This window comes from Diadema antillarum, unplaced genomic scaffold (assembly GCF_040938485.1).
Source record: "Diadema antillarum isolate AM-2024a unplaced genomic scaffold, OU_Dant_1.0 seq00000430_RagTag, whole genome shotgun sequence".
Taxonomy (NCBI): domain Eukaryota; kingdom Metazoa; phylum Echinodermata; class Echinoidea; order Diadematoida; family Diadematidae; genus Diadema; species Diadema antillarum.
In genome coordinates, this window is record NW_027271411.1 from 471916 (window position 1) to 485876 (window position 13961).

The 13961-nt window shown below is 36.0% G+C and overlaps 1 protein-coding gene across 1 annotated transcript in view; it reads left to right on the forward strand.

Annotated features, from left to right (window-relative positions):
* The window catches only part of LOC139732537 (uncharacterized), a 30415-nt gene extending 26762 nt beyond the window's left edge, over positions 1 to 3653 (forward strand). The window contains exons 10-11 of the mRNA XM_071643392.1: positions 845 to 1004; positions 1821 to 3653. Coding sequence (XP_071499493.1) covers positions 845 to 1004; positions 1821 to 3191 — 1531 coding nt within the window. The 3' untranslated portion in view covers positions 3192 to 3653. The remainder of the gene's footprint in view (positions 1 to 844; positions 1005 to 1820) is intronic.
* Positions 3654 to 13961: the final 10308 nt, after the last annotated feature.

Here is a 13961-nt window from a genome sequence, read left to right on the forward strand (position 1 = left end):
CGGGATGAGTTGTAATGGTTGTCCCTCTGTGTACAGTGTTGTCCTATGGGAGCGGCCTGTATAAACTAGTGCTTCGTGTTCTGGCTACTCGCAGTAATGGTCCGAGTTGTTACAACGCGCGCATCAAAAACCTCTTTTGCGCGCATGCAAAATTAGTGTGCGCCTATTAAGCACCTCTAAAACAATCGAAGGCGCTTGATAAACAACAACAAAAACTCCAAAGACCGCGCGTCTCAGCAACTGAGGACCGCGCGCTGTCATTTTTGTTTTGTTTTGTACAGGATTTACGTAATACAATAGCACGCACTTTCCTGTCCATTCAGTTAGGCCTCATTTGGTATTATGCAGTCCAGTGTGGCCAGTAGAATGTGGCGATCACGAACTGCGTGTGAATTGTCTGAAGTAGGGTCGAATTTTTCCCCGAGACCGAGTTAGTCTGGAGCCTTCTGGAATAAAAGTCGGTTTTCCTACTATTATTATTTTTCCCAAAATACTCCAAACCGACTCATCATTCCGGCAAACCGTGTCAGCCAGGTAAGTTTCTTAGTGGACTCTTTCGATATATTGCAAGAAAAAATGAATTGGTGCTAGACGGGTTCTCAAGCACTTACCGAAACTTAGTTTTCACTTTAAAGATTGTAAGATATCAGACTGCCAATATTTGAACAAAGTTAATATGAAAATTCTCATTTTTTCAGCCAAATCATCTGACTTCACAGATTTGTCAACAGCAACGTCTGTGACCTTATCAGGGAGACAGATATAGAAATTATGCTGTGAAGGACAGAAGATAGAGAATGTGAGAAGAAATGTATGAATAGTTCATGTTTTGTGTTCCATCTAGTGATGGAGTTGGCCGGACTGGTATGGTGATAGCAACGGACATCAACATGCAGCGGCTAGAAGACAGCCACAGTGTGGACATTCCACGGACAGTGTCGGCCATCCGCCAGGACAGGGGTCAGGCAGTTGCCAATGCTGACCAGTATGCATTCATATACAAGGTCAGGGATGCTTCGACCATTGTCAGTTGCTTTGGGTGACCACATGTTATGCTGTGCTTAACATAATCTGACAAAGATTACTGATGCTGTGTTGTCCTAAGTGGAAGTGAAACTGCAGTTGACTGAGAGCATAGAACTCTCCTTTATTTCTTTCACAATTTACAATATATACAGTTAAAAAGATGAAATATAACATAATTCACACATAATACACAAAGGGATGACAAAGGTCATCAAATAACAAAGTGGTAACAAGTCAGACTTAAATAAAAGTCAGACTTTTGAAAAAAAAAAACAAGAGAAGAGAAGTGGAGTAAAGTGAAAGAAAAATGTGTCTCGTAAAAGCCTCAAGGGCTTGCAGTGATGGGATCACCTGACAATGAAGAGTTGGATGTAATACAAGAATAATAGAAAAAGTTGTTCAGCTGAATCCAGCATTTCAAGGAAAAAAGGTCCAATGCATATGGAAATGAGAAAAGTAATCACCATTTATCGCTGTTATGATGAGGGAAAGTACTGTCCACCATGTATGTACCACCGTGTGGAACTCAACATCATCTTATCTGTCACACTTTGTCTTTACATATTCTAAACAGGAAAAATGCAAAAAACAACAACAACAACATGTTTTCTTACTCAGTTGGCTGTATATAAGATATATATGTTACTATGATTTAGTGGTGTCAAAGAAAAGAAAATATAATGTTGGTCTTCTAATCATTCCATCAGTCTCTGATTTAATGGTGGGTATAAAATGTATGTGTACATACTTAGAACCTAGAACTGATAAACCACTGCTTCTCTTCTTGTTTTCAGACTGTCCACGAATTTTCCAAGTTCCTCAGCACAGCTCACGTCAAGGAGACCAGTGACACAGAGAGTGTGGCTCATGAAAACGCCGAGGAGTACAGTGACACCGCCAACGAAGACCTGTCCTCACTAGCCACCAATAGCAGTCGGGCATCGAGTTACCTTGGAGACCTTTCCTCCACTGTAAGGCGCAAGCTTGCTCTCAAGTTCCCTTCGCTGGGCATCAGTCCACCACCGCAGCCCTCGCCGACGAAGAGTGCAAAGTCACCAGGAGAGTTTGTCGTATTCAACAGCCCGAAAGCAGCCAATCTTGATGTGAGTGTGGTGTCTGGTCTCAGCAGTTCGGGGAAGGGCGAGGGACACAGCAGCGGGAATTCGGAGCTCCAGTTCCGTTTTGATCAAGCAAGTTTCAGTATTCAGAACGAGGAGTCATCGAGTAGTCAGGAGAATGGTGATCCACACAGAGTTCATCCGCATTCATCTTCATTACATCAGCCAGAGAGGGCAATCGATATCTTGCCAGTTTCATCTGTCCTTGCATCCAGAGACAGTCAAGAGCCAGATATTTGGGGAGCATCATCATCAACAGGACCTGAGCATGGATTCAGCCAGTATCATGGGTCTGGTGACTTTGGGTTCTCTGCTGCACAGTCAGCTCGAGGCATCGGACATCAGTATTCTCCTGCAGGCTCGAGTGGTCATTCAGAGACATTTCCGGCTAGCTCCAGAAGGTCCGATTCCTTCATGGCAGAAGAGGACCAGGGGCACCACTACGAACCAGTCAACGGTATTCAGCCCTTTCCTCAACCACACACCAGGGAGCCCTCCTATCCTGTGAGCTTAAATCCCTTTGATGACAATTCCTTTGGGAATTCCCTCGATATACCTTTACAGCAACATCAAGATTTCGTCCAGTCTACCTCCACCAATTCTGCCTCAAGTCATGGAAATCCTATGTCTTCTGATCTGGTCTTCCATGCACCTCTGACAAGTCTGGACGATCATAGTGTGCATTCATACCCTCAGGAGAACAATCCCTTTGACAATTCCAGCGAAGCCGACGATAACTCCATCCCAGCCTCAAGCAGTCCGGCCTCTCTCAACAGCACCTTTGTTTTGGTCTCCCATCCTGACGATGCAGAGTTGATCGCGAGGCAGACATCGTATCCAAGGGGGCTGAACCCCTTTGAGGACAGTATGAATCGTGGCGGAAGCCATGGAAGAGCCAGTCCGATGGTGAATCGGGGTCTGCGCCTCGTCTCCGCACCTTTCAGACGTAATAAGAGGAGTGGTGGTCCAGATGCCTGCCCACCGACGGCATGTAGCAATCCGTTTGGAGATGACTGGATGGATGATGCTGAAGAAAGCTTCACTTGAAGATCCACATGCTTCAGTGATGGGAGTGCCTCTTTGAGGAATGTAGTGAATATTTCGTCTTCTCATCTTGTAAGCAAGATGTACAGGAAATTTGAAAAGATATAACCTACTACTTTCTTGACAGGAGACAGTCCTGCCTGATGCCTTCTCAGTGATACCACATTTTTTTTCATGTGTTACTAATCTTATTGGTAAATCACAGAATGGTATATATTTTTGTACCGTTTATCCCCTTGTCTTCCTTGAACATACAACAGTACTAGATCAAACACATTTCAAGTGCTAACGTTTATATTGAATGCATAGGTGAATTTAATGGATTTTGCAGACAAGTATGTAAGTTGTTATTTGTCAGTTAGTGTCACATGTTTATGATATAATTGTTAAAACATTGATGAATGTGAAGTTTTTGGTTTTTATGTAGCAATCATTTTGAAAAGGAGATAGTATATTATATGTTAAGCAGAGATATAGACAAAGAGTCCGCTGTCAATTTTATATTGTCTTTGAATCATCTTGTAAATAGTGAAAGCAAAAATGTAATTAAAGAAAATTCTCAGAATTGTAACCCTCTTATTCTTTCTCACAAACACATTTGGTGTGTGAGTATAAAGAGACAATCTTTCAATACCATGGCAGCATCTCAAATTTGATGTGCTGTGAATACAGTTTGATGTTTGAGTCACAGCAAATGTGATTGCCTTTCCTGTTGGCTATATGTAAAAGATTCCTAACGTTTATAGTAAACTGGACCAATTTATCTTGTAATTATCATGACTCTACCTTTATTTCATCAGTAGATAACGTCAGTAGCATCTTGTGAAAATCTCAAAATGTCTCTCTTCAGAGAGACAGAAGGCAGATGTTGAATTAGCTGCAGACAGCAATACTCGTAATGATACACAATGTCATTTTTTGTTTAATCCAATGATACCCTTTGTAACATTTATAAAGCAGCGTAATTTTAAAAACTTTATGTGATGTGATAGAGATCGTCACAGTTTAGTTTCAGTTATATTCATGTAGAACCAAATTGTGTATAATAAGTGTGATTTTACACACTTATATTACTTAATATTAGCATCTCTCCTTTAGCTGAATTTTTGTTCAAAACAAAACTATTCACATTTTTTTTTTGTGGACACTTGTGAACACTTTTTTTCTTCTTTTCATTTGCCATTAACTTGCCATGTACCACCTCCTAGATTCTCATTCATGTAAACTAACTTTTGAAGTCCATTTCAATGTTTTCAGGTGGCATATATCAATATTATTCTTCAGAACTGTCATTTGACACTGCTTCTCTGTATACAAGCTTCGATGTTTAACATCAACTTTGTGAGAAAATACCTGCAGAGAGATTCATGAATGGACTTTTCTTTGTACTGTGCTGAGGAACCAATTAGTGTGACAGCCTGTTCATTGCCATCATTATTGTCATGATTATGAGGATTATTATCATAACCTTTATTTTCATACATCATTTGACATGCATTGTAGAAAAGATAAGCTACTGTAAAACGAGGAATGTTCGCGTGCATTCTAACATCGCGAATTTCACGAGCACCAAGATTTGTGAAATTAAATGCCCGTGAAAGTTCTTGTCTACACTACATGCATTGAATGCCAGTGGCAATTCACGAAAATTTTATACCACGAAAAAGGCCGTCGGCTCCAATTCACGAAAATTTCATGCCGCAAATATATCATGTCTTGCAGGATTTCTCCATTTCAGGCGAAGCACAATTCTGCTCGATTAGGATTTTTTTGCTAACAACTCACATGCTTTCTTACAATATTTCTACCAGTACTGTAATAGGACCTTTGCTATATCATGCTCCATGCCATGTATATGCTTATTGAAGTGTATTTACTTGTTATATACAGTAAGCTAATGTATTACTAATGATATGGTGTTTTCCATTCTGTTACAATCTCTTCTGTGCAGACTAATTCAGAACTGAAAAACAGAACCAAAAAAAAAAAAGCCGCATCTGTATGTATTGTCATTTCAGAAAATAATTTACATAATTTAAGAACTTGTCAGTCAAAATACAAAGGATGAGTTCCCATGTATAGATTCATTCCTGTGAAAATAGCTGCATTATATGCTTTAATGGTTTGTTTTATTTTTGTTACGTGTATATACAGAGTGCATGTTAGTTTTTCATCTGAGCGTAATTGTGAAGTTTTATGTTGATATGTAGATGCATTGTTTTACCAAGGTGTGTTTCAAGCTCCTTGGTTTTACAATGATGTCTTGAACTGTTATATATGTTATGCTTAAAAAAAACTTGGAGGATACCATGCAGATTACCAGAATGTTGATATTCCTGTCAACTGTGAAATCGATTTGAGATGTGAGACTTTAAGGAATGTTCTAAAAGACATGCAATCCCTGTCTAAGTTACACTGTATCAGGCATATAGGAGATGATCAGTGCCTGCTGCAAACCATCTGAACTACATTATCTTGGAAGATGTCACAATCTATTTTCCACTTGCTTCTTATATTTTTCAACATGAAAAGACAACAACAGCCAAGAAGATATCAAATTATTTGCATTCTGTGTGCAGGGTTGTATTTCCCTAGTTAAAGTACCCCTCCTACAACCCTGCAAATTAGATTCTGTTCATAAGCTGATATATTGTAGAGGTTCAGGCCTTTCCTCAGAATGCTAAAACTGGAAACTTCCTTACAATGGAGGGGGGAACAATACTGTAGATTTCTGTGATCAAATTTATTTAGACCCTAAAAAAAAGACCTTTATTCTTGGTACAAAAGTGGAGCATATTGTTGAGTGACAATTTCTCCCCCAAAAAAAGAAAGCTTTGAGGTGTATTACTAAGATTTCATCAACGATGTTGGGATCGAGATTTAAGTATTTACTCTTCAACCAAGCAACTTTTTTTTTGTTGCCATTTTCAAAAGGGTCATGTGACCTTTAAGGCAAATTCCAAATCTTGAATGTAATCTTGCAATACAACCTTGCATGTTTCACATTCCATGTTTACAAGCTACACAGAGTTTATTCCCTGCTTGGGATTCCATCACTGTTTGTTTACCAACAATACTATCACCAAGGCAGAATAGTTATGCAGATGTTCTGTCAATTTCATTCAATAGATGAAATCAGAGAAACAGATTTTAGACCAAATAATCACAAATCACACTCTTGTGTTATCATAAGATAAAAGCTTGGCATACACTTGTTTTGGAAACATGGCTCTTATTTTGCAAGTATCTCTCACAAGCATAATATTATGCAACTAAAGTAGTTTAGATCTTTTTATTTTTCTCATTCTCTCTTATTCATAGATATGCTGCATTTTTAGATTTTGATGGTATGTCTTGAAGGCATTTTAAACATACACGAGGAGTGCACCTGTCTCATTTTTCTTTTTATATTTTTTAATCTCATCAATGTATGTCCCATGTACTGTAGTGTGTGCTATGTTGATAAGAATTAGCCGGCCAGAATACCTGCATGCAACCAGGAAGAGTTGATATTTTATTGTTCAAAACAGTAGATTGCATTTGTCATAGTAGAAGTGAAGGAGTGCTATATGTGACATGAACTGACCATATAAAATGTTCTGCACTAGTTCGACTTTCAATTTCTTCTGATATAGTTTCTCTTCTCCTGTTATGTATCAAGCTTTATGCAATGTTTATTGCAGATTATGCTTTATGGAGGAGCTAATGCAATGTACTGTTCACCTATTATAGCCCTCCAGTGCAACAATGCTCTAAAAGTAAGTAATGCACATTATTGTGTGTCATCATCAATTTGGACTTCATTTTATTATTTTTACTAGTGAGTGAATGAGACACAACCACTCTAAATTTAAACTTAGTCCAAAGGATGAAATCCGAGAAGCACTGCAGAGCTGTAAGAGTTGCATTAAAGTTGTATGTGTAATGAGAGAAAGTTGCAGAATGTGTAGAATTTCACATTTTTCATGAGAGTGATTTATTATGCTACCACATGCAGCATTTGTGTTTCTTGCAGCAGAACTATCCTGATAGTTTATACGTTTGAAATGAAATAGGAATCATATTTTGGTTGATAGTCTCAAAACTATGCAAGCCTCTTCCTTTCAAAGTGGGAACAGTTGACAGTATCACAACTGAACAATGATATCTAATACACAAGATGTAATTTGTTTTTAGATTCATTTAAAAAGGGAGAGGATATCCAGTAATAATACGAGTGTATGTTAATGGTAGACTTATGAGGCAATTATATCATCACCTCTACTAGTTTTGCTTCGTTCCATGTAACCACACCAAACTTGAATGTGTTCCATAACTTTTTAATTATATGTGTGGTTTTAATGAAACTTGTCTTGTGTAATTTTACTCTTAGACTAATGAGAATGGAGTACCATTTAAGTTGGTATATATATATATATATATATATATATATATATATATATATATATATATATAGCTTTTTTAAAGCAATTGTGCTCCTTTCCAGTACATCAGACAGTGGCATACATGTTTTGGGTCTCTCAGTATTGTACTGGTTATTCAAATTCAGTTACCAGACATGTAGAAGCATATTTGCTGCCAAAATAGTCTATTATGTACAAATTGTGATGTGAATACTTATATTTTTTTTCATAAGAATCACATGTATTTCCAAAATGAACAATTTCATCAATTTTATAAAGATAATGTACTTACAAGATGTGTATTCTGAATAAAATCTATATATGAATCTGAATACTGATTTGTTAAGTTCTTTTATGGAGGAAACTGACATACATAAAAAAATATATATATACATATATACATGTATATATTGTATGATAGTGCTTATTTATGTCGATTGCATATATACAATATATACAATCGACAATATCTACATTATATATATATATATATATATATATATATATATATATATATATATATATAAAACAAAGAATCAAGAAATAGACTAGTAATGCATTATTTTGCCAATAAAGAATGAGTTTATTGTATTGTATTTGTGTTTTGGTACCGTCATTCCCTGTCGAGACTCCTGAAGAAGGTGGAGGCCACCGAAAATTTGAGTACAATGAACTCTTTCTTTATTGGCAAAATAATGCATTACTAGTTTATTTCTTGATTCTTTGTTATATTGGAGCCAATACGTGAATTCGCAACATATATGTATACATTTACATTGTGTGTGTGTGTGTGTGTGAGTGTGTATGTTCACAAATTACAGATTTTAGAGCATATTTAAATGCTGTTAGTTCACCCATCAAGTGTAAAATCATTGACATAATGTTAAGCTGAAAGCACAGCTAATGCTTTGAGGTAGATAAGTTGACCTCATAGGCAGTTGAATCCAAGAACATGTACATGTTTTAAAAAGTAGATAAAAACAACACAAGTAAAAATGTTAATTAGGGCAGCATTACTATAGCCTTTTAGATGTACATGGTACAAAAGAGGAATATATAATTGATGCTTTTTGCTGTAAAATGGCTCACTTTATTACAAACAATAATCTTTTTCTTATCACAATCTCAGACGATAAAAATTTACAATCTCGGGTACAACATGAATGTTAAGTGTGGAGGCATTAAACTCCTATGCCACCAATACACACTGACGAGCGAAAATCATAATCCAAGTATACACATATATCTAGCAGTACAACCTGTCAGTGCCAGTGTAATTGCCTCAGAAATGAAAATTAACTCTTCAAAATAATCACACTTCTTTTTGCAGACAACAGAAATATAATATTGCCTTGTTTGTAGAGAATTTTCAAAACAGAAATAAAAATACAAATTATTATTAAAAACATATCTCCAAATTTCTCTCTACTGCCATGAAAATGCCAAATGCCATTACGCATAACCTCCTCAGACAAAGGGGCTACACATTCGAGATGAAACTACCTTCTCACAAGCTCGTAAAACATGAAGTGATGGGATAGATACTGCTCTTAGCTATGCTGCAATCATCTTATCATCTAGAATTTCAAAATTAAATAAAGCTGATATCACAATACAGTCACAGCACTATCATGATCATTAAATGCAACCAGAAAATCTGAATTTCTAATGTCATGATTGCTCTTACTTCTGTTCCTATGAACTAAAAGTGGTTTTGCCCATGAACCCTGTACCTGAGCACTGATGAAAGTGAAATTCATGTACACTACATATACTGTGAAGGTAAGTAGTCATCCTCTTTAATATGCAATCAACAAATTTATGCACGTAGGTACCACTGAACAAGGATGTGAAAGGTAAAATGAGTCCACTGTATAGTGTCTGACCTCCATCATCAACCTCTTTCTCAAAGCTGCATGGCGTGACAGCAAGCTTTGCCACAATTTATGACTCTGAGCTCAGAGATGAAACCAAGCCCTTGTCATCCTCTACAATGACTCACTGCTAATGGCTTGTAGGTTTCTAATCATTCCTCCTGCACGTACATTGCATGCCAAGACTTTCTTATAACATCTGCCATTACTCAATTCAACTTCAACTTACATGTAGATCTAAGGCATATGATAGCTTACCTGAAAGAGGAAGTTGTTACAAAGCAGTGGAGGGATAAAATACAAACATAGAATGTTGGTGGAAATTTTAGTAAATATCACACAATTTTTTCTTTATTTTTTAATGAAGACTTTGTGAATGGCCATAAATCATCCAACATCATGTCCTCGAATCTATCATCCTCTGTTATGAACACAAACAGGAGAAAACTGACCAGAAATGAATATAATTTTCCACTAATACTAAATCTTGTGTTATGCATGGAAGAAATGATTTGTTATGTCTTCAATGCGGGATGTGCCTCCTGTACAAGAGCGCAAAGTTCTGAAGGAAATAACTTAAAGAATATCACATACTTGGTGACAATCTCACATACAAAACACTCTCATAGTCATAGAATGAAGACAGGTACAGTATTCATAAGTTTCCTAATGATGTACATTGTTTACTGTCATTAAAAATGGCAATTATGGGGGTGGGAGCGAGATTTCTCAATTTCTGCTGATATTTTTCTATACTTTCAATTTCATCTCCTTCACCATAATAATGGAAAATTATTGTTTATATCATAAAATCCCCCTCATATGATGCAACTTGAATGAATGGGATTAGCAGGATCTCATGCAAAAGTCCACCACTTTTAGTTTAAATGGACATCTGTGAGAAACATTACAATGCATGAATTGATTCACCACAAATGATGAAATGCATACAGCCAAGACCAGGTAGTTTGTTTGTTTGTTTGTTTGTTTGTTTGTTTGTTTGTTTTTTTAATAAATCTATCCAGCCATTTGGGATTAATTTTAAATTCTTAATACCTTTAAATTCAGTTGGTGAAGAATCATGTATCTTGTGCATATCGTTGACGTTAACCCGTTGAGGACAGGCTGATTTGGCTACAACATGCATTTCCCATATAGACACCTGCCCGAGTATACTCGGGACTCGTCCTCAACGGGTTAAGGACCACATGAAAACTGACACAACCACTAAATGAACATAAATGCATTGATACACAGAGTGGTTTTTCTTGATGTTATCTTTCATCAGACTTCATCATTAACAGTTGTTTTCTACAGCCAATATGCATCACTTGATACTGCATTGACATTAATTCAATTTAAAAGAGATTGTCTTCTCCAGCAGTTAAACACCAACAGTGCCACATCTCACCTGATTTAATTTTAGGCAAGATTGGACACAAAATGATAAACTAAAGCTTTCTATACCACTAATTTTTTAATAACTGCTATTACTGCTCACCTAAAAATAAGTGAACACGTTTGCTGATTTTTTTTTCTCTCCTTTGGAAAGGTAATGCATCAAGAAAAATAACAAAGCAAACATTTTTCAAATGATTACCTCTTCTTTAATTGCATGGAATTTGCAAAGGAATGATGAAAGAAACATATCATAGTCAATACTCTTGGGCAGTTAAATCTAACATGCATCTAAAATGAATCTACCAATGATTTCTTTTCCATCATGACTACAATAAAACATTTCCAGTGTAAATGCTGAGCAGATTGTCAAGAAATCATTCAAGAAAAGTCATTAACTACTCTCCTCCCACTTGTCCCCATGGAAGAAGATATACAATACTGTACACTATAAACATGTATGCAAGTATTTTTTTGAAGAGTACATTTCATCACAAATATAATTTTCATGACAATACTTTTTCATGAAACAAGCAACCTAAGTGGTCCCATATACTTACATTTATGTTTGTATCTTTAGTATGCATACCCTTGAAAGCTGTCATTTCTAAATCATTTTGCTTCAAATTTGAATGTGAACATGATGATACGGTAGAAATTGCATACTGAAACATTCACAGGTAGAGTATAGCCAGTTTTCCTCCTTACATATTTCCATTGCTACAGCATATACAATTGTATACACATGATTCAACACGGTTCAAATTGTTGCATATTAAGGATTCTTTATCTATAGATCTGTACACAAACCTGTCCCACACACAAAACTAGCAGGCTTTAGCCCATAAACTCCATGAATGGCTGAATCACATCTAGATACACGTGTCATGATGATTACTAAAGCTCTAAACCTGGCCTAAAATGTTGTACTTTGTAACACGTTTGTATTGGCTTGCATAATTATGATGATGATGGTCAGTAGCAGATGACAGTGAATGCAGAATAAACATGAGGTGAATCGTTACACACAAATGTGTAGCTCATTACATAGCTCCAATCCCGTCATACTTGTAGGGAGCTTGAAGTGTTGAAAATAAGCACTGCTGTCCTAACCTCTTTGCATGACTATGTCATAAGGCATATCACTGATGACCACATTACACAACTTTCGAATAGTATACATTGCAATTAAATATGCTGTACACTTTCAAGTACAAAATAATTGCATTGAGGTTGGATCTGATTGTTCAAATGTCAACCTACTGTGGAGTGCATGGTGGAGTGATACAACTAATTGTAACCATGATATTTTTTTACATATCAATATAATGAGGTTAAATAACATAATATTTTGCAAAGAAAATGACATGATAAAATGACAACTATGTCCCCATTGTACACGACAGAGAGGTTGTTATGATCAAACTTGGAATAACTTCCTTATCTGTGAACCAAACGTTTAAAAGAAAATCAAAAGAAAAGACAAATGAGAGCAGGATTGAGGGCTTCTAGAAACTATCAATTTCAATATATCATTTCTTAGCACCTCTGTTTGCAAGCAGTGAGTTGGCTATTTATCACAACAAATCCATACAGTGTCATCTTCTTACACCTTATTGATGATAAGAAACAACTGTCACGAGAAATCACAATGCCTTGCAACTAATAAGAGCCTATAAGTCAAAACAAATAACCAAAGACACCTTTCCCAGTTGGTGAGTAGTACTGAAATGATATCACAAATGCACCTGAAATGTACAATCACCACACACATACAAACACCACACACCTGAAAAATTCTAAGGCAATTTTGAGTGCATGGCATTACAGTATATCTTTTCTCCTTTTTTTGAACTTTCCTAATTTTTTTCCTTTTTTTTTTGAAGCATACGCTGTGAACTTCAAAGTAACATCTGACTCTTAAGTAATCTATACCTTGAACGGCAACTTGAGAAGTTGGCATAGACTGACGTTTGAAAGACTATAAACAGTGCAAACTGGCATTGAGTAGCTTAACAGGCAGGGATGTTCAAACTTACCAAGGACACAAGATGTGTGCCTTTTACAGAGGCTAGTATCATTATGACATTTTAGTTATTAGAAAGGGCAGTATCTGTAATACTGACTTGAGAGTTGAAAATGAAGGAAAAATTAATACATTCACTTCCATTAACACTACAACATAGTGTGTGATACACAGAGCACACTTGTGACAGTCAAACCTAAGGAGTGCAATTTTTGTAGAATAATATTGTGCAAAAATGAGGTAAAAATGATGGGCCACATACACATCAGTACAAAGTGTTTCACAATATGTACATATGACTTCTGGTTTCTGAAGAAAAAAAAAGACAGACACAAAAGAAAGAATATTTTTTTTTCTGATGACGTCATTGACATTAACATGACATTACTTCTCTGTCTCTGTCAAAAACTAAATCATGCATATCCAACATCCTTCATTTTGTCTATAACTTATTCATGCTTTGCTTTCATACAAATAGAGCTCTTTGGAATAAATCCTTACAAAATTTTCCAATAATATTTAGATGCAAAAAGACAATGACCACTTGACTGAAAAAGATGATAATTTTCATGCTTTAAAAGAGAAGTTTGCACAGGAGAATTGTTAACCTAACCAGCAAAAAGAAAAAAAGAAAAAAAGATAAATAAATAAATTACCTGATTGCAATTGAAATCTTTCATGTTAAATCCAAACGGATTTTGAGAAAAAAAAAATCAACACAGATAATCATGATGGAGTTTTAAAAGAAAATCTGTCTCTACCAAGAGAAAGTTGATAAGATGGCATGTGAGTTTAAAGTAACAAACACATGCCAATCCAATTATGCCATATACAGTACAATTGAGAAAAATATCATCAAAGAATCAATATTCAGATACCATTTTTCAAGTGAATTCATTACAATTATGCAAGATGCAGTGACAGAGGAGTGGATAATAAGTAGGAAAATTGATTTCAAATGGACTCAACAAGTAAAAGCTGGGACTGCTGGAATACTGGTTACATCAGCAAAGACTCAGAGCGGATGGAATCTTTCAGTGTCAGTATGGTTATGTGACAATAGTCAAGGACA